The sequence below is a fragment of the Coregonus lavaretus genome (genome assembly GCF_964263955.1).
Source record: "Coregonus lavaretus genome assembly, chromosome: 20".
Lineage (NCBI taxonomy): Eukaryota > Metazoa > Chordata > Actinopteri > Salmoniformes > Salmonidae > Coregonus > Coregonus lavaretus.
The window spans coordinates 15,057,453-15,079,773 of NC_140007.1; the positions used below are offsets into that span (position 1 = coordinate 15,057,453).

The following is a 22,321-nucleotide window of genomic DNA, read 5'->3' on the forward strand; positions in this document are numbered from 1 at the left end:
CAGGTTTCCCCCTCTCCAAAAACCTCCCTTGCCCTGGGCGCATCTAATTGAAAGCCATCTCTGGGCTGAGAGAGTTCCGTTTCTTCTTTAATCCCTCCACTGGGGGAGGCTCACATGGTCTCAATTACCCCGGCACACTGGGTCTCCTCCGCAGTACCCTCTCCCTCTCTCCCCTCCTGCTCCAGCCTGCTCCTCTGCCAGCTAGCGCACCGGCCCGGGCCCTTTTTCAGCAGTTTATGTTATTAACCGCGCGCTGCCTAGTTCCTGTCCGTCACGGGGGCCTGGAGATGTTATCGCCAGCGTATACAGTTACCTCCAAAATATTCCATAAATTAGATTGGGATTGGCAATTCGGAATATGGAAGTGGGGTTTGGGGCAGCGGGGGTGGGGGTGGGGGTGGGGGGTGGAGGGGGGCTGGTGTTGAGGAGGGAGGCTGCAGTGCGGTGTAAGTAATAGCAGGAGAGGATCTCCCGTGTTTAGGTTGGATGGAGAACCGGCTGGGAGGTATGTCACTGGCAAAGTGAAGGAGAAACACACGAGAGGGGGAAAGTGCTTAAGGGCTTTGGGACGAGAGGGAGAAGAGACCCAAATCCATTTTCTATTTGGATAGAGATTCCTTCTGGTGGGGATTTGAATATCTGGATTCCAAACACGGAGCGGGCAGGGGTCGGACATCGGGATATATCGTCGGTGATAGCCGTGCATTCCCCCTGTAATGAAACAAGGCTGTGACTTTTCAACCCCCGGCCAGCCCCTGTCAATCCCCAGAGCATGGCTAAAGGTCCTGAGCTGAGACAGCCATCTGAGATTGGATTAGTGGTAACCTGTGAGGTCTCGAAACAATGGGCTCTCAGAGGATCTGAAACTAACACAAACATGGCCCTAGACACAGACTGCCAGACAAAGACAAACCCAATCCCAGTCTTGGTCAAATAGTTTCAAAATGCACAATGATAACCAAATATTCATTAGGGATGGAGAGTATTCTGTCAGGCTAGATCACACTATACCGCAGATAACACACACCTTTGACTGAATTTCAACTAGTCTGTTCATAGACCTAGCCTTGTCCCATACTGGAAGAATTGGCTATAGCACATATAGTATGGGACTAGGCTATCGTGGACCTGCATGTACTTCCTAGATGAATATCAATTATGAGGATATCACACAACTCAAGCCAAGGTTTCCAAGAACGTTTAGTTGGAGGTTGTTTCTAGTATCTGATTTTCTAAACATGGACCAGACCTGTAGAACTGGCGTTCAGACCACACAAGCTAGAGAAATGCTTACTGCACACACATCTACTGTACATATCAAGGTCATCTTCTGTCAAAACACTGCTGAACTCCATAACACAACAAGTTCAAATTCAACCTGAATTTTCATTGTCATTCCCAGACCCTAAAGTGTCACAGAATTGGTTTAGGGCTAGAATTAGATTGTTATCAAAGCTGGAGTACAGACAACTGCACTACTGCAAGAATCTCAATACTTTTGACACCTGGGGGGAGTAATTAACAATCCTGTAACTATCCAGTATCCACAAGCAAATAATCGGACATCCAAACAAAAATACCGGTAGACACTCCCTCTCTCCCCATAGCGCAGTGTATACATGCACTGGAAGACCTACCCTCATCTCCCCTCCTCGGAGGTGCACTGCCATGTCAAAGAAGAGGAAGCTCAGTGATTTCTGTTGTTGTTATTATGCGGACAGGCCTGTTGGGGTGGAGGTGCCCTCTGAGAACAGATAGAGCTCAGAGAGCCTGTTTCACTGTGGAGAGAGAGAGGGGGGGGGAGAGAACGAGAGAGGGAGGAAATGAGAAACTGTTTAGTCCCCTGCTCAAGCGAAAGCAGGCAGGCAGGCAGCTCAACTAAGGTAAACACGAGTGGGCCGCAAAAAGGGGGTCAGGGGTTCAGCCGCCACCCGGGGCCAGACTGATCTAAATTTTGTTATCTGCTTGACTGTAACTCCATGCATGACTAATGTGCCGCGCTGTCCCTTTAATTAGGGCTGACCTCCTGCAGAGTCACTGGCATTTTAAAGCCGGGCATCTTGAGAACGGGGGCCACCTCGCATTTACTGAACACTTGGATTTAAGTTGTTCATCTGTGTATTGTGCATCTACCTGGCCAGGCGACCCTCTGTGAGGGGAATCATTGTTAAACCCTTTATTTGACTGAGCCCATCATGGAACAGCAGCTAACCATTCGCTTTTAGGGATTTCTCAGCACGTCAGTTTTACGAGGAAAAACACCACAAGCAGAATTGTGCTGGTAGTTAAGACAGCGGCCGTTAAGCACAAGCAGCAGCTCTGCTAATAATCTGCCATTCTGGTGACCTGGTAATGGCACAGGTTATGAGACCGGGAGAGAGGAACCAGGATCGCTCTTCAGGCCAATACAGCCTACAACAGCTAAGATGATATGACCACTGAGAAACTTTTAGAGGATAGGAGGAATAGCTGAACTTGCGATACTGTGCAAAGGACATTTAAAATCAACTTGCATTAAGATTATAATCAATAAATTCTAGTTTAATCTACTAACATCCGACATTACTGAATAGGTCAAATATTCATGCCTCAATAAATTGCCTACATATACTTTATGTGAACAGTAAGAAGACAGAAAAAAAGAGGTAGGAATTTAAATCAGAACATTTGCATTTAGGCTAATTGCCTCTGACCTCAGATCTGCACATGGGAAGTGAGCGGGAACAGAGGATGTCAAGCAGTGAGACTCGTGCTTCAACAGAAACTGTAGGCTTGTTCCCAGAGGACAGATGACTACCTCTACATAATATACCTTGCCCTGTTGATCCCGAGCATTTAGGAATTTGTCTAGTCTCAAACCAGGCCATTTAAAACTGTTACAAGTGATGGGAGATGCTCTATATACACTTTTGTTGTGTTAACTTTGACTTTTAAATGGCTAACTGATGCATGATGATCTTATATGCATTGGTCATATCAATATGCTAGCTGACATTGAAGAATAGCCTAAAAAGTTGTACATTGAAGCAAAATTATCCTGCCCACTTTAATTTTTGCTGTTTGTCAAATGGACTGTTGTCGAATGATATTTTGGTGAATTATAGGAAGTGTTTTGGTTTGGCTGGAGCTGGGAAGTGCATCAGAGAATTCAAAGGTCACAAGGTCATTTACACTCCGAGACGTAATGTGGCATTGAGATCGTCGCTTGTAAATCAACACGATTTGATTTGCAACATTTGTCCAGACCTTATATTACAGATGAAGGGGTATGGCCTTGCTGCGTGTGCATGTGTAAAGTTTACATGCATCATTACATTGGTTTCACTGGAAATAACGTTCCATGTTAATGTTCATGTAAAAGACACGCATCTACGAAAGGCAGAACCAACAACACTTTGCACTGACGCTTAAATCCTCTGAAAAATACAACAGTCTAGGAAGTGTAACATTCTGTTAATAATCCAAACTCATTGTGGCAAAAATGCCAGGCTTCTGTTAAAAATAATACATATTTTACATGTCAAAACATTCTGCGTTAAACATCAATTGTACTTAAAATGTGTTGAGCCAAAAGTGTGATTTTTGTCTACACGTCATTGATGCCGAGACAATCGTTTCTTCATTTTCGTTTCCTGATCCATATGAAATGTACAATGTCTAACAAGAGTGTGGCACTGGAGTCAACGAGCCCCACAGTCCCAGATAGGGCAACAGCTCCCCTCTGCTCTGTGGAGCATACTGTAGGGGCCTGCCTGCGTCTGTCTGTCCTCCACTCTGGAACATGTGGTTTTGGTTACAGAATGTTTTACTGCTGAACAATGTGTCTGCCTTGGAGCTCGGCACGCCGCATAAAGGGCACTTTGTCCCCGGTGCCCACACGGGAAGAAGTCCGCCCCATCACACACACACTGGGCCATGATGACATCAGCAGCCTGTGCTGGCGAGGCCCACGTCGATAAAGCCTTTCTCACCCGCCTATCATAGTGAGTGCGTTAGTGCCGTGCCCCTCGTATTCCCATAATTCCTCCACTTTTTCCCTTTGTCTGACTGACGTCTGTGTGCTGATGTGTCCGTTTCCAGTGAGGTGATGTTAAGGGAAGTGTGTCTGCTGCACCAGGTCCTGGTTGTAAAAAGGACTGAGCACAGCTACCAAACCCCTGCTCTATGACAGATGGATCATTAGATCAAAGTGAGAACAGCAGAATGCTGCAGAGAGCCAAGTGCTCCGGACTGAAACGAATAAAGATCAGACGTACTGAGTGGTAGGGTCGTATAAAAAATAATGAAACAAGAACTAAAAAGTGGAATTACATGGGCGCATGTAAAAGCCAAATAAAACTTCAAATGGGAATGACAAATTACTAAATTATAACAATGGGATCTCAACAGCCAATATACTCGAGAAAACGGCACAAAGTCAAGGGACAAGTGAATGTATTCAATGTGACTAGCAAAACATGACCAATGTGGCTCCATTCATTCAAAAAGGTGTTAAGTGAATGAGATGATGATGATGATGATGATGATGATAAGGTGACTAGCACACCCAGGGTGCAGGGGTAAAGGGGACTGGAGGACCAGGCCTGGCATGACGTCACTGCTGTCATGTTTCTCAGCACCTCTCCATGGCTCAAAAATAATCATTCACATGCATTGACACAGCTGCTGTATGTAACGACTAGTGATGCGCGGGTTGACTCGTAACCCACAATCCACCCGGTTAAATCCGCGGGGAGGGCAGCTTTAGGGCCATGAAATATTGTGTGGATGAAGGGCCGGTGGGTAGCGAGCAGGTTGAAATAAGAGAAACATTTATGAATATTTTTAAGGTAAAGTTTTCATTCTAGTGCAATTGAGATCTATAGGCTACATTGAGGATTTTCTTTCATTATTTTAGGCTATCTGGCATTAGCGCGTAAGCCTAAGCTTTAGGGCATAACTCAGCGTTTCCCAAACTATGTCCTGGAGACCACAAGGGGTGCACGTTTTTGGTTTTTGCCCTAGCACTACACAGCTGTTTCAAATAATCAAAGCTTGATGATTAGTTGATTATTTGAATCAGCTGTGTAGTCCTAGGGAAATAACCAAAACTTGCACCCCTTGTGGTCTCCAGGACATAGTTTGGGAAACCCTGACCTAACTGTAGCCTACACACCAATCGCCAAATGCTTTTGGGAACAGGCAGAAAAAAGTTCACGTCGATCCACAGAGGCAAAAAGGGCAAAGTCTGAGTTTAATTCAATAAGAGAAAAGCTGCAAAATGTAGAGTTGAAAATGAAGAGAAGGGAGGGCCAGAAAAGTTTGGGAAAGATTTAATGAAGTGGTAAAAGAGGATGATAGCAGTGCCGGCTATGTTATGTGTGATGATTGTGAGGCGCTATACAAATTCGACAGTCACATGTCGGGGACTTCAAATAGGCCTCTGGCACGTCAAGGGAACTGTAGCCTATTGTTCAGATGGCTGTAGGTCTATAACCTCTCTATAACCTCTCACATAGCCTTAATATTAAATCCTGCAGAATGAAGCATTTCTTGCAGTAAAATGATACACCAATTGTAGGCTACATTTTTACTCGGGAACTGGAGCAGAGAAATGTGATTTATTTCTTTCAGCATCTTGAGAGAATCCGAACGGCAGTTAGATAACATCTGTAGAGGTGCTATATTCATCAACATCATAAAAGCTGATAGCATTTCAACCACATAGAATATGCATCCAACCCGAACTGAAATCTTATCAGAAACAGGTTGGGTCATTTTCACCGCTTTCTATTTCCTTACAACCAGTCAAACTGATGTCATTTGGACATTTTACACAGAAAATCTTTCCCATAATTTTTTTGTTATTGCATTTTCTCCCCAGTCCCTAAACGTCTTTGCTCCACGAAAGAAACAGAGATGACAAAACTTTACCGATGTCAACTAGATTGAAGCACTCATTCTATTGATTTATGACATTCTAGTGAGTAAGGGTTTATTTATTATTCTAGGGCAACATATGACAGAAGAGATGCTGCATGTTTCTAATTATAGACAAGTTGACTAACAAATAGGCAAAATGTCAGAAATGATAAGCAGAAACATAGCTTATCTAAATCAGGCAAAAATAATCCTGCACCCCCGGTCAAAATATCGTTCCGCCGTCTGACTGTAGCTTCAGATTATCACATATAGTCGGGCGGTTGCGGATGGGTTGGTTATTAGCCATTGTGGGCAGGTACGGGTGAACAAACTAACCCGTGCACCACTACTAACGGCATCACATCCAAACTCCATTTCCCAGCAGCATCCCTGCTGGTCACATGACGGGCTGATACTCGGTTCAGTCCAATCAAGAGCACCCTATGACACCTATAAGGCTACTGGTATTGCATGGAGTTGCAGCTAATGCTCATAACGGACGGGGATTTGCTGTTCATGGTTATGATACCACACCATGATCCAGATATTGTATCAATTTATAGAGAATATTTTACACCAATAAAATAAACCTTGCAGAGTTTTTCTGATGCTGGCACTTTGATACCCCACATAGCATAGGTTAAACCATTTTAACTTGGTTTATGGGCAGACCTACATGTCTACCTAGGCCTGTACCCACATAGTCCTTCACCATGTCCATCTCACTTTCTCCATGGGACTTTCTCCATGTGATGGGAGGCATCATCTAATCAGGCCAAAAACATGTGACACACACTCTGCCCTTCAACCCCTGAACACGCCAACAGATGGAGCCAGGTCAGAGCAGAGCAGCAGAGCCACAGGAATTCTGCAGCACGAAGAGAGGAGTGCCAAAAAAACATCTCCGCTCAGCTTGGGAGAAGCCAAAAGGTGGCATTTGTTCAACATTACTGCATGTAAGGTTTAGCGTCCGGATGGGAAGCCTCACACCTGCTGGTGTCCAAAGCTATGCCATTGTTATGACTCGAGAGTTCGCCTCAGAGAAAGCGCATAATATCAACACAGACCTCTAAGCTTCTGTAAAGGCATTCCTTTTTCATGTATTCAGCTTGACATCTGTGTAGTTGCTTTAGTTTTGACAGATGTCACAAATCAAACATGAATGTGAATAAAATTGACATTTTTCTGTTATCACCCTCAAAGCTTCTTATCTGCTGACATGTGAACACAGGCATCTGACATTTATGTAATGTGATAAGTGTGCATGTGTAAGGTTTACATGCATCATTACATTGGTTTCACTTTCATGCCATAACATGCAATCTCCTATAAAGTCATATTCAAAGGGATAATCTGCAGCTGAAACAATAAAGTGTTTCCCCGCCACGGTTTCGGCATTAAGCTGAGGGATGGGGCTGGAGAAATGTAACCACTTAAATTCCTAAACAGTGCGATGGATACAAGGAGAGAGCATCCATGATACACTACATGACCAAAAGTATGTGGACACCTGCTTGTCTAAAGTCTCATTTCAAAATCATGGGCATTAATATGGAGTTGGTCTCCCCTTTGCTGCTATAACAGCCTCCACTCTAGGTTTTCCACTAGATGTTGGAACATTGCTGCGGGGGCTTCCATTCAGCCACAAGAGCATTAGTGAGGTTGGGCACTGATGTTGGGCGATTAGGCCTGGCTCGCAGTCAGCGTTCCAATTCATCCCAAAGGTGTTCGATGGGGTTGAGGTCAGGGCTCTGTGCAGGCCAGTCAAGTTGTTGCACACCGATCTCGACAAACCATTTCCGTACGGACCTCGCTTTGTGCATGGGGGCATTGTCATGCATGCTGAAACAGGAAAGGGACTTCCCCAAACTGTTGACACAAAGTTGGAAGCACAGAATCGTCTAGAATGTAATTGTATGCTGTAGCGTTAGGATTTCCCTTCATTGGAACTAAGGGGCCTAGCCCGAACCAAGAAAAACAGCCCCAGACCATTATTCCTCCACCAAACTTTACAGTTGGCACTATGCATTCGGGCAGGTAGCGTTCTCCTGGCATCCGCCAAACCCAGATTTGTCCGTTGGACTGCCAGCTGGTGAAGCGTAATTCATCACTCCAGAGAACACGTTTCCAATGGTGGTGAGCTTTACACCACTCCATCTGACACTAGGCATTGTACATGGTGATCTTAGGCTTCTGTGCAGCTGCTCGGCCATGGAAACCCATTTCATGAAGCTCCCGAAGAAAAGTTATGTTACTTCCAGAGGCAGTTTGGAACTTGGTAGTGAGTGTTGCAACCAAGGTCAGACGATCTTTACGCGCTATGCGCTTCAGCACTCAAAGGTCCTGTTCTGTGAGCTTGTGTGGCCTAACACTTGCTCCTAGATGTTTCCACTTAACAATAACAGCACTTACAGTTGACCGGGGCAGCTCTAGCAGGGCAGAAATTTGACGAACTGACTTGTTGGAAAGGTGGCATTCTATGACGGTGCCACGTTGAAAGTCACTGAGCTCTTCAGTACGGACCATTCTACTTCCAATGTTTGTCTATGAAGATTGCATGGCTGTGTGTTCGATTTTATACACCTGTCAGCAACAGGTATGGCTGAAATAGCCAAATCCACTAATTTGAAGGGGTGTCCACATACATTTGGCCATGTAGTGTATCAGAATGATAGTTTTAATCATGCTGAGGCTATACAGTGTTTGTTTACATTTACTTTGTTCACAAACAGAGTAAAACAAAGCTCATATTTTGAGTTCTGATGAGGGTACAACAGTTGAACTAAGCTTATGTGGCATTTTTATAAGTTATATTCTTCAAGAATCAATGGATACATATCATTAATTTATAAGTCCAAAAATGGATGTAGCACCCACAGATTGTCCCTTTAAAGTAGGGCCTAGGCCTACAGTAAATGCACAGGGTTATATATGGGTGTATTCATTAATTGGATTCCGATGCAAAACGTTTTGCAACGGAAATCATTTACCGTTTACTTTAGGAACCAAGCAGACACAAATATAAACAAACAGGGAGGGACCTACCTACATTGTCCAATAGAAACTCTGGTCTTTGGCGTAAACGGTTTCCGTTGCAAACCCAACGGAAACTGTTTATCAAATCAAATCAAATTTTATTGGTCACATGCGCCGAATACAACAGGTGCAGACATTACAGTGAAATGCTTACTTACAGCCCTTAACCAACAGTGCATTTATTTTTTACAAAAAAAGTAACAACAACAACAAAAAAAGTGTTGAGAGAAAAAAGAGCAGAAGTAAAATAAAGTGACAGTAGGGAGGCTATATATACAGGGGGGTACCGTTGCAGAGTCAATGTGCGGGGGCACCGGCTAGTTGAGGTAGTTGAGGTAATATGTACATGTGGGTAGAGTTAAAGTGACTATGCATAAATAATTAACAGAGTAGCAGCAGCGTAAAAAGGATGGGGTGGGGGGGCAGTGCAAATAGTCCGGGTAGCCAAATAGTCCGGGTTTATCATTTACTCTTGGAACCAAACGGAATCAAACAGAGGAAACAGAACGGGGAGGGACCTACCAGGGGTGTATTCATTACGCCAATTCTGTTGCAAAACGTGTATTAAACGGAAGCAAACAAAACGAAACGGGGAGGGACATAGGTACATTTGGAAAACGCTTTGCAACAAAAACGAGAGTTTCTATTGGCCAAATTCAGGTGGGTCCCGACCCGTTTCGGTTACTCTGTTTACTTCAATTTGGTTCCTAGAGTAAACGGAAACGTTTTGCAACGGAATCTGACTAATTAATAGGCCTTGACCCCAGTTGTTATGGGGTTGGACCTGGCCCACTCAACAAAAGTGAATGGGAGAAACTCAACCACTACAATCTGTGTGAATTGTCATATTGATAGCCTAATTGTTCTAATCTACAGGAGAGCGTGAACATTTGGTGGATAGGCCTAAAAAGGTCCCATAAAGCCAGACTAGGGTTAGTGCCCCTACTACAATTGAAAAGGGATAACGACCTGACTGAACTATCCAATATAAGCAGAGTTAATAAAATTGAATTAGCGATAAACCTATTTAAATGTAGGTTTCGAAATTACACCAAAATTCAATCTAACGATAAAATAAAAATCATTACTCACCCTGTCTGGTGCTTGTCGATTCGGTCTCGCGCAAAGGGTTTTCGTTGTCATTTAAGCGTATTTTCATTAATTGGAAACTTCAATTATCCCCAGTCCCCACAAATCCACCGAGATTTTATAAATGACCTACTACTACGGTCACTGACTTGTAAACAGACATTTGTAATTTAATGGTCATGGATCGTTCAAATAGCCCGTTGATAACATGTTGCTAAAGTCGTGGTTCCTCGTCAGTGCTTGCCTGTTTTACTAAAATATGATTACCTGCTTTACGTCATTACGCATGATTAATACAGGCCTGCGTCCTTAAATAAAAAATACTAACAGCCTATTAATATAATATTCTATAAATATATTTGACAGATTGAATTTAATCTTATAACCAACAATTTTGCCCCTCATGTTATTTGAAATGTCTGTACTTTGAAAGTTAGGTTTTAATCCTAAAAAGAGTAGCCTGCTCTACGCAAATGGCATATTGATGTTTACCATAATCAAAATGATCAATATATGACATTTAAATATAGGTTTTTCAGTTGGACACATATTGCTCCTCTCTCAGACAGAGGAAGTGTAGTGACCAAAAACTATATTTTGTCGCCCTCCTCTGGTAAGTGTGGACCACGCATCGCCATAGAGCATTGAAAATAAATTGTAAAAAATCAAGACTGAAACTAAAGGGTTGTACAGCAATATATATGCATACTATTTTACACTTTTACATATACAGACATATAAAAAATCTAAACGATCCAGTAATTTCTGTAGAAAGTAGAGTTCTATAACTTTCCACACACTCAGACCTTGTTGGCTTAGATATAATAGAGACAGTATATGCTGTATTCTTTATTTTCAGACTACCATTACTTAAATGCAAATTTGTCAAAGGTTGTGAGTCTTTTCATTGAAATACATTAAAGGTGATTTGCACCAAAGCACAATTAAGAGATATAGCTTATAGAGAATGAACTATGGGGAAATTACATTTAATAATGTTGACCTCAGAGCCATCCAAAACGATGGCAACAAAGGTAGTAAAACCCTAATCTGATTTAATACATTCCCGTGGCTTACAGCCAACACTTCAAATTTGAGAGAAATGTTGGTGGAGAGAATGATTAAGTTGCTAATTTAGCTGTTAGGGCTTGTTTCCCCCACCACTAATGATAATTAACATGCAAATGAGTCTGGGGATCATAGAGGCACAGTGGTTCTCTGTTCATTACTGACTTAATTACTGTTTGAACAGTGGAATATCATGGTTATAAATGGGAGCATTTCAGGTAATGGGCAGGACAATAATTAGGGTTATGACACCAAGAGAAATGCTCTGTTGTTGGTGCCCCAGCCACAGGGAACTGATGCCATAGCCATCGAGCGCTTGACTTACTTGGCTTGATATACTGTAAAGGTGAAGTAGACAGTGGTTATTACACTCTGTTTGAACTAACTATTAGACCAACTAAGAGATTCTGGAAAGTGGCAGCTATACTGAGGTTTGATGAGACAAAGGTCACATTCGTGGTCCTCTGTAGCTCAGCTGGTAGAGCACGGCGCTTGTAACGCTAAGGTAGTGGGTTCGATCCCCGGGACCACCCATACACAAAAACAAAACAAAAATGTATGCACGCATGACTGTAAGTCGCTTTGGATAAAAGCGTCTGCTAAATGGCATATTATTATTATTATTATTCATTTATTAGGTGCTCAAGTGAATGGCCAGTCAGTCCTACAATTTATACTGAACAAAAATATAAACGCAACATGCAATAATTTCAACGATTTTACATTTTTGTCATTTAGCAGAAGCTCTTATCCAGAGCGACTTACAGTTAGTGAGTGCATACATTTTTCATACTGGCCCCCCGTGGGAATCGAACCCACAACCCTGCCGTTGTAAACGCCATGCTCTACCAACTGAGCTACAGGGGGCTGAGTTAACAGTTCCTATAAGGAAATCAGTCAATTGTAATAAATTCATTAGGCCCTAATCTATGGATTTCACATGACTGGGCAAGGGCACAGTCATTGGTGGGCATAGGCCCAGCCACTGGGGAGCCAGGCCCAGCCAATCAAAATTAGTTTTTCCCCACAAAAGGGTTTTATTACAGACAGAAATACTCCTCAGTTTCATCAGCTGCCTGGGTGGCTGCACTCAGACGATCCCACAGGTGAAGAAGCTGGATGTGGAGGTCCTGGGCTGGCGTGGTTACACGTTGTCTGCGGTTGTGAGGCGGGTTGGACGTACTGCCAAATTCTCTAAAATGATGTTGGAGGCGGCTTATAGTAGAGAATTGAACACTCAATTCACTGGCAACAGCTTTGGGGGACATTCCTGTAGTCAACATGCCAATTGCACGCTCCCTGCAAACTTGAGACATCTGTGGCATTGTGTTGTGTGACATAACTGCTCATTTTAGAGTGGCCTTTTATTCTCCCCAGAACAAGGTGTACCTGTGTAATGATCATGCTGTTCAATCAGCTTCTTGATATGCCACACCTGTCAGGTGGATGGATTATCTTGGCAAAGTAGAAATGCTCATTAACAGGGATGCAAACAAATTTGTGCACAAAATGTGAGAGAAATAAGCTTTTTGTGCATATGGAAAATTTCTGGGATCTTTTATTTCAGCTCATGAAACATGGGACCAACACTTTACATGTAGCGTTTATATTTTTGTTCAGTGTACATATGTAGTACTCACAGTATATAATATTTTATCTGGTATACTAACATTTGGTTTAAAAAAAAAGGTTCTATATTATGTTCAACAGCAATTTAAATAAGTTATCTTGAATCACTTTAAATCCTATAGTTCTTTAATTAAGCCTTATATTTCCATATGCAGCTCTTGACAGGTGCAAGGGGACTCATTACTGTGATTTACAGCCAATAATATAAATTTATCTTAAAGCAAAGGAGCAAATTGGACTGTAAATGTCATTATCCTGTGTATTCAATTATGCTCCCCTGAGCTGAAACTAATGTTAATCAATACAAGTCACTGATTTCTCCATAAGGCAGGTCCCTTCAACTCGAAGGGTTAAGCAAAATAAAATTAACACCTTCTCCATACACATTTCATTCTTCTTAATTAGCACTTCTTTAATGCACTTTTTAATACACTTAACTTTATATTTTTACATTAATGGTTAACAAGACAACAAATTACAACAGTCACTGCATGCACACATTACAATCTACCTCAAAACGTCTATCCAACATTGTATTTGCTTTCTGGCTTTGTAACTAGGGGAAAAAAGAAACTAAAAGCCAAATTGTCAAGTACAAAAAATAAACAAAACAGAAGCAGCAAAGTATAAAGTGCACATTTTCATTCTGAACTTTTCAGACCACTTTCCAACTGCCTTGGCACGACCCCGATCCAACGCAAACACATAGCCATACATACACCTGAAGGACAACTGCCATTAGTGACACACTAATCAGAGACATTAAGGTTTTGAGAGACAGTTACAAGTCATAAATAAGCTTTTCAATGATAGTGCTACTGCCTGAATACCATATTAAAAAGGAATATGCCAACATAACAAGTACCTTTCTCAATCTAAAATCTCACCTATTACGGGGCAAGGCTTTGGGGTGCAGAGATTTGATCATGATAAATAATGGTGACGTTTCCACTTGAACGATCCTTTAGAGTTGCTATGATGTAAAAGCTCAGGGTCTTGGACCACACACACACACACACACCCAACGAGTGTCTTACCACTAAATAAGTAGTCTAAACAGCTACGGCTTCTCAACCATGATCGCTGAATTGCTACAGGCAACAGCTCGGACAGAGCGTGATCCACTCTGTCCAACATTGATTTACATGGAGCCGAGGACCAATCAAAGAAAGCATGACATAATATAGTGCATGACCCCAAGGCATGCGAGTGCATTTAGAACGGACTAGCCTCTCCATCACCTAGAATGCTTGTCTACTCTGTTTCATATAGCCAGTGTCATTTCATAGTCAGAATATAGACTGGAGTTACCACCACACCGTGTGCAGTAAGCTTATAGGAATAAATCATTTTGCATTTCTGCTGCACTTTTGGATGTTCCCAGGTATTTACAACAACAAAGGTTTTGTTTTTCATAACTTCCTTCAGATTGCCATTATTTCAGGGTGGCACTTAATCATCTTCCGTGTTGAAAGGCATGTAACGTCAAATCAAGTACACAAAAACAATATGCAACCTCTTTTGCAATGCATGACAACATATTGTATGGCTGTATTTGGTATCAAATAAATTCCTCTTCTATAAAATGCACTGATAAAAGATGTTATCTTTAAATTAATACTAGCGCAAAAAATATTCTAAAATGTCCCAAAGGAGATAGTGAATGATTTGAGGGGACGTGCGTGTCTAGCAGGGTTGGGCGTCAATTCATTTTCAAGCCATTCCACTTTTTTTTTCTTTTTTTTATCCTGAACTGAAAAATCCTCATCGAAACAATGTAACATTTTCAAATTCATCCATTTAATTTAAGTTCACTTCCTGATTTGACCACATTGAAAACCGAATTGACCCCGACCCCATTGTCTAGGTAGCAAGGACTCTCTCCCTCTGGTTAACACAGGATAGTCTTGGTCTTTTCGCGGTCGACGTTCTCTCCACGGTTCATCTCACGGTCGGTCGGTGACCATTTCTACCGGCCCTGCTGCAAGTACTGCTGGGTGAACATGTTCAACTCACTGTCCAGCCAGCCAGCCTTATTCCTGCCAGGGGACAAGACAACACCATACTCAGGTACAGAGATAGGTACACACCATCAAGACAGTAGTAGTGCCTTGTCTTCAATGAAAACAGATGGTACTTTAATACCTCACAAGTATACTGAACAAAAATATAAAATCGCAACTTGCAACAATTTCAAAGATTTTGCTGCGTTACAGCTCATATAAGAAAATCAGTCAATTGAAAAAACTTAATTAGGCCCTAATCTATGGATTTTACATGACTGGGCAGGGGCGCAGCCAATCAGAATGAGTTTTTCCCCACAAAAGGGCATTATTACAGACAGAAATACTCCTCAGCCCCCCCCCCCCCCCCTTCTGACAATCCCGCAGGTGAAGAAGCCAGATGTGGAGGTCCTGGGCTGGCGTAGTTACGTGGTCTGCGGTTGTGAAGCCGGTTGGACGTACTGCCAAATTCTCTAAAACTACTTTTAATTAACATTTAATTATCTGGAAACTGCTCTGGTGGACATTCTTGCAATCAGCATGCCAATTGCACACTCCCTCAAACTTGAGACATCTGTCATTGTGTTGTGTGACAAAACGGCACATTTTAGGAGTGGCCTTTTATTGTCCCCAGCACAAGGTGCACCTATGTAATGATCATGCTGTTTAATCAGCATGATATGCCACACCTGTCAGGTGGATGGATTATCTTGACAAAAGGATAAAATGCTCACTAACAGGGATGTAAACAAATTTGTGCACAATTTTAGAGAAATAAGCTTTTTGTGCGTATGGAACATTTCTGGGATCTTTTATTTCAGCTCGTGAAACATGGGACCAGCACTTTACATGTCGTTTATATTTTTGATCAGTGCAGTTATGCTCAATAATTTGTTTCCTTTACTATGAGCCCGTTGAGAGTTTTAGTTATTGAGAATGCCAAGGAGCCTTGCTCACTGAGCAATAATGACTGAGCAGTGTCTGTGTCCGAAATGGTACCCTATCCCCTATGTAGTGCTCTACTTTTGACCAGAGTCCTATGGGCACTAGGTTTTTTTAAGGAATAGGGTGCCATTTCAGATGCAACCAGTGTGTTATCTAGCATCATGTCTTACCGGAGCAGTTTGGCCTTGCTCTGAAGCGAATCCAGCAGCTCTATCTTCGTGTTCATGTCGGTGATCTCATCCTCCAAGTTCTGCCGCGTCACGTCCACCTGCTGACACAGCTGAGCAAAGGTGCCGGCCAGCTCCCTGCACAGACACACATAGACAGATACACACCAGAAGCTCAGGGCCACGCAGTCTCAACTCTACTTAGTGAACTCGCTGAACAAGATTCCTATGGAGCCATGTCCATGTCTGGGACAACTTCAGCATTTCCTAAAGCGTTTAGGCATTTTGAGGAATAGCGCTCTGAGAGTCAGGGGCCATATGTGTACCAAGCATATCAGAGTAGAAGTGCTGATCTAGGATCAAAACGGATCCTAAAATCAGCAGTCCTTGGGTCCTACTTACAACTGTTATGTCAGCTTTGTTTTCAGAATGACCTACAACTGCAAAGAGCAATATGCTCACTAGGTAGCTTTTATGCAAACTGGATCCCACTGCCAGTCCCTCCTCTCACCACCAGAGGGCCTCTATGAGGCCGGCATGCCTCTGTTCAGAGAACAATTCCCACACGGCATGAGACAATCTATTAATATAAAAAAAGCTTAAGTAACGTTGTGTGACAGATTGACTGGCCAGTGGTTCTACGAAGCGGCTTTAGCAAATTCTACACTAGCTGCCCGCTAACAAACATGCAGGAACTGAATTACGGAGAGTGGCAGTGTGGAGGCCTGCCAAACATGCCATCTCTTTGTGGAGGGGATTATATTGGCCTTGTAAGACCCGGTTGTGGTGGCATAGGCGGGCAGCGGGCAGATAGAGAATAAATGGAGAGAGGATGGATAAACAGATGGCGAGAGCAACTTGATAGAGAGGGAGAAAGTGAGATGGAGTGTGGTGAAAGAGGGATAGATAGGAAGAGATGGAGGAGATGGAGTAATAGGAAATGTAGTGAGAAAAGGAGTGAGTGAGTCAGACAAAACAGATCGCTGCAGATGGGGTGTCCATTACTCACTGCTGAACCTGGTGGCTGCAGTTGGAGCCGGTGTAGCTGACAATGAGCTGCAGCTTCTCGCTGGCGTAGTCCACAAACTGGCGCTTGAAGGCCCTCTCCTTGGCCTTGGTGGTCCACGTGAGGCGCTCGTACACGTACAGCAGGCCATACAGCCCCACCGAAAGGGCGATCAGACGCCAGCCCACTGCCTTCCAGATCTGACACACATTTTTAATACTTTACTTGGATCTTCAATGAACCATTGTTGAGTGCAAAGGAAGAAAATAAATGTCATGCCTGGGTTAAACAGGGAAAAACTGAAAGTGTCAGCTCCTTTCTAACTTCCAACTTGTTTTCAGAGATTACACTTTTGGTTTAGGGCATTGTTAACGACAATCATTTGCACATTCTTTAAAGCCTTCATCATTGAGTGCGTTTCCTCTATCCTTACCACGCCACCGACCACTATGATGCCCATGGATGTACGGGAGGTGAGGGAGGCCAGGCCGGTCACCATGGAGACCATCAGCTCCTCCTGGGTCATGGAGTTCTGGGGGAACGGGGGCATGCTGGTGCTGACCGGGGTGAGGGCCATGGGCCGAGGAACCTACAGGACAGACACCAATGACATATATAAACCCTGCATAGCTGATGCTATGTCTTGGCCAATAAGAGCCTTTAAAGCAACCATGATCATACTCCTCCTTTCGGGGCTTTGATTAATGGAAGAGAATCAGGGAAAAACGATATCCCCACATTAAAATAACCAACTTGTCAACAATGCAACAATGTGCGGAATATGGATGCAGCCAGCAAACAATTCAAGCGATGTGGGAAGCGATTTCATATGTAAGTACCTAAATTATTAGTGTAGAAAATTTACTTTTTGGTCCATTTTAAGAGACAGACTGCTCCTGACAGCTTGTGGTACTGTGTAACCATAGCAACGCAAGTAAGCAAATGTCTGTATGCTAGCTAGCTTACAAAGATATTAAGCATGGATGAAGTGAAAACATTATTATGGGATCATGCATTAACTTCTCCAGCTTTACATTCTAGTAATCAACATTGTGTTGCTTTGTAGTGTAGAGGTGAGCTACAGTACATGTATTCATTTCAAGAGCTAAAGGTTTTGTAAGAAACACGTTTTTTTCCCCTTCATTACAGACACTGTAATACAGCGATTCTCAACTGGTGGGGAGGTTTTGAATGGGTCCTGACTGTTTTCAATATAGAGTTATAGCAGCGCTATTTAGCAGATTTGGTTGATTTTGTGGTCTCAAACCAGCGAATATTGGATCTCGACAGACAACCTGGTTCAATTTGGGTCCCGAGGCAAAACCAGTCGACAACCACTGCTTTAAAACATACTTTAACAATACATAGTGTTGTATGAACTGAACAGAAGCCAATCATTTCTCAACAAAAATTGAAAATAGAAAAACATTTAGGATTTTTTTTATACAGTTCTTATGTTGCAGTCCCCACTACAACAAATAAATACTTAAAATGCATATATTTTTGTCCTTGAAACATTACATTGAAATACTGTACATTCCCATTAATTCCTATGGAGGCTGTTCCTTATGAGGAGTAGAATAATGGTGGAAGGTGACTTCAGAACAGCGTCTGTCATCTAGTGAATAAATATATATATCATTGACAGACACACATCCACAGGGGGGGCATTGAGCAAGCACACAGGAAAAAGGGTAAGTAATAGGAACCCAGAATGGAGTATGTGTGGGGGAGCTTGTCTGCTACCAAAGAGGATTCACTCTGGTTCCACCAAGAAAATAATGATTTTACCTTATCACTTTGTGCTTTTCAAACAATACCACAGCGGCCACCCCGCCAATTATTTGGTCAATAGCTGAGGGATGGGGCTGGAAAAATGTAACCACTCAAATTAATAGACAGAGCTATGGATGCAAGGACTGACCATCAATGAGATCAAAATGATAGTTTTAACCATGTTTTGAGGCTATACAGTGTTTGTTAACAATTACATAATTTACAAACAAAGGAGTAAAACAAGCTTATATTTTAGGGGTTCTGATGAGGTAAGAAAATTGAACTAAGTTCAGGGGGCATTATAAATTATAATCTTTAAGAATAAATACATTTACACGTTTTTAAAAAACAGAGGTAGCAATCACAATGACACCTTTAAGGTCAGGATTGGGGGCCATCCTAGATGTGTGGTAAAGGACAACCTCTACCTGGAGCCGACCCTTTCCTTAGGGAAATAAAAAAAACACACACACACCTGGTCGTTGTAGCCCATGAGGGCACGTCGTGTGTTCTTGGGTCCCAGAAAGCGGTTGACCAGCATGGTCCAGCCCAGGGAGAAGTGGAAGCCAATGTCCTCCTGGAAGTCACTGCACAACTTGTCGCAGGCCAGGTCGTAGCTGAGGGTGAAGATCTGCTGCCGCGGCACCAGCTTGTCCACCTGCTCCTGCACCGGCCCCGGCAGCAGGGGCTTCAGACCATCTGAGAAGGGGGGGGGTAGTTGAGAACATCTCCACGTGGTTTCACAATTGAACAACAAGTTAATTTACTGCGATTATTTCAGCCAGCGTGTCTGGTAGAATTGTGTGTGTGTGCTGCAGCGGGACTGACCAATCATCTCTGTCTGGGTGGTCTGCAGGGCAGCGGTGATGGCTGTGGAACACCTCTCAGACATGTTCCTGCCCAGGCCCTCCTCAATGTGCCTGTGGAGCTCCTGGAACGAACACACACAATACAACATCCCCATCACAATCTCTATGGTTCAGTCCAAAATGGCACCCTTTGTCTATGTAGCGCACTGCTTTTGGCCAGAACCTTACACTATATCCACTTCCAAATGGACACCCTATTCCGTACATAGTGCAACACATTTGGTCCGAGAGAAAACAGAAACTGTATAGTATGACATTCCGAATACACACTAAAATATAAACAACCTGAGTTCAGGGTCGTGTGTAGTGGGGATGTAACTTTACATGCATGATTCACTGTCAAGTAGGATAGGGTATCATGTCAACTCTACTGTCATGTAGGATAGGGTATCATGTCAACTCTACTGTCATGTAGGATAGGGTATCATGTCAACTCTATACAAGTCATTGCTGACCCAGATACAAGCTTTACTCATGGAAGTTTGCCAATCTGAACACACCTTAAATGCGAAACAGGCATGCATGTTCATGTGATACACAGGTAATTCCCTGCAAGGATAGTTCTCTTGGACAAAACTGGCCCTAGGGAGAATTCCACTAACAACACTGAAAAGGATTGAGGCCTAAGGCAGGGGTGGCCCATCCTCCTCCTAGAGACCGACTGGGTATGCAGGCTTTTGTTCCAGCGCTGCTCAAACACATCCGATTCAGCTAATCAAAGTCCCAATGACAGACGATTAGTAGAATCAAGCATAAACACCCAGTAGCAAAAGAAGTGAGAGGAGGTGTGCGTGCGAGTGCTTGTTTGTGTTGGAGGCCAGGAAATCACTCACGTTCTTGTACACCTTGAGCACCACCTGAGATGGATGGAAGTCCATGTGGAAGTCGTCCACCAGCACAAAGAGTCGCCTGATCTCCTCTGCCATGGCGTTGGACACCTACACACACAGGTAAAAAAACAAACACACACCGGCTGTGAGGGAAGAGCAACGTTCACCAGAGCTTTGGCGTTCACTAGACCATTCTTAGAATTCAATCATAGAGCGGCAACCTATTTTAAATGTGACCTACCTGTCTCTCTACTTCCTCTGTGATCTTCTTGATCTTGCTCTTGCAGTCCAGCGTCAGCAGGTCCAGCTGTTTGTCAATGAACTCCATGCGGTCCTGGCGCTCCTCCCTGGTTTCTAAGCAGTGAATCCTGAACAGACAGACAGACACACACAGACACACACACATACACACACAGAGAGAGACTAGTTACACAAAAAGTGGAGCACAACTGGTTGCCTCGCACGGTAGCCTTTCCCTATCACTTCTATGATATCGGTTCAAATGGAAAGGAGACAAGGAAGACATTGACAATTGAGATGCAGCCTGGGTACGTGGCGTGAACCGTGAACTCACCTCTGCTCCTGAGCCGCCACGTGCACAGAGTCCATGATGAGCCGCAGGGTCTCTGAGATCTGCTTGGCCCTCACAGTGTGCTGCTCAAACTTGGTCTTCACCGCAGACTGAGAGATACACTCCTACAAGAACAGGGAAAAACAGAGAGGGTTTCATAAGAGGGCCTGATACGCTCAATGGCTTTCAACTGTAGAGCTCACCCTCACCTAACTAGAGCATGCAGACATGATGTGAAACAAGTGATAAAAGAATGTGTGTTGGATTGGAAGTGAACTGCACTGTAGCACTTGAGCAGAGTTCGGTACATCTCTAATGGGAGCCTAGACGGAGTATCAATCAATCAAATTTGATTTATAAAGCCCTTTTTAAATCAGCAATGTCACAAAGTGCTATACAGAAACCCAGCCTTAAACCCCAAACAGCAAGCAATGCAGATGTAGAAGCACGGTGGCTAGGAAAAACTCCCTAGAAAGGCAGAAACCTAAGAAGAAACCTAGAGGAAACAGGCTCTGAGGAGTGGCCAGTCCCCTTCTGGCTGTGCAGAGATTATACAGTGAGGGAAAAAAGTATTTGATACCCTGCTGATTTTGTACGTTTGCCCACTGACAAAAAATGATCAGTCTATAATTTTAATGGTAGGTTTATTTGAACAGTGAGAGACAGAATAACAACAACACATTTTTTTAATAAATTGATTAGCATTTTAATGAGGGAAATAAGTATTTGACCCCCTCACAATCAGAAAGATTTCTGGCTCCCAGGTGACTTTTATACAGGTAACGAGCTGAGATTAGGAGCACACTAATCTCAGTTTGTTACCTGTATAAAAGACACCTGTCCACAGAAGCAATCAATCAATCAGATTCCAAACTCTCCACCATGGCCAAGACCAAAGAGCTCTCCAAGGATGTCAGGGACAAGATTGTAGACATACACAAGGCTGGAATGGGCTACAAGACCATCGCCAAGCAGCTTGGTGAGAAGGTGACAACAGTTGGTGCGATTATTCGCAAATGGAAGAAACACAAAATAACTGTCAATCTCCCTCGGCCTGGGGCTCCATGCAAGATCTCACCTCGTGGAGTTGCAATGATCATGAGAACGGTGAGGAATCAGCCCATAACTACATGGGAGGATCCTGTCAATGATCTCAAGGCAGCTGGGACCATAGTCACAAAGAAAACAATTGTTAACACACTACGCCGTGAAGGACTGAAATCCTGCAGTGGCCGCAAGGTCCACCTGCTCAAGAAAGCACATATACAGGGCCGTCTGAAGTTTGCCAATGAACATCTGAATGATTCAGAAGAGAACTGGGTGAAAGTGTTGTGGTCAGATGAGACCAAAATCGAGCTCTTTGGCATCAACTCAACTCGCCGTGTTTGGAGGAGGAGGAATGCTGCCTATGACCCCAAGAACACCATCCCC

The 22,321-nt window shown here is 43.3% G+C and overlaps 1 protein-coding gene and 1 long non-coding RNA gene across 3 annotated transcripts in view; both read right to left on the bottom strand.

The window, feature by feature from the left end:
* The window catches only part of LOC311147972, a 63,472-nt gene extending 53,227 nt beyond the window's left edge, over positions 1 to 10,245 (bottom strand). The window contains exon 1 of the long non-coding RNA XR_014614843.1: positions 10,030 to 10,245. This is a non-coding gene — a long non-coding RNA (uncharacterized lncRNA). The remainder of the gene's footprint in view (positions 1 to 10,029) is intronic.
* A 2,389-nt stretch (positions 10,246 to 12,634) lies between these two features.
* The window catches only part of mfn2 (mitofusin 2), a 28,493-nt gene continuing 18,806 nt past the window's right edge, over positions 12,635 to 22,321 (bottom strand). For both annotated transcript variants that reach the window (XM_084184828.1, XM_084184829.1), the window contains exons 10-18: positions 20,894 to 21,015; positions 20,561 to 20,687; positions 20,323 to 20,427; positions 19,449 to 19,551; positions 19,096 to 19,319; positions 17,278 to 17,433; positions 16,848 to 17,044; positions 15,842 to 15,976; positions 12,635 to 14,762 (exon numbers count right to left, since the gene is read on the bottom strand). In XM_084184828.1, the coding sequence (XP_084040954.1) occupies positions 14,693 to 14,762; positions 15,842 to 15,976; positions 16,848 to 17,044; positions 17,278 to 17,433; positions 19,096 to 19,319; positions 19,449 to 19,551; positions 20,323 to 20,427; positions 20,561 to 20,687; positions 20,894 to 21,015 (1,239 nt within the window). In that variant the 3' untranslated portion in view covers positions 12,635 to 14,692. The remainder of the gene's footprint in view (positions 14,763 to 15,841; positions 15,977 to 16,847; positions 17,045 to 17,277; positions 17,434 to 19,095; positions 19,320 to 19,448; positions 19,552 to 20,322; positions 20,428 to 20,560; positions 20,688 to 20,893; positions 21,016 to 22,321) is intronic.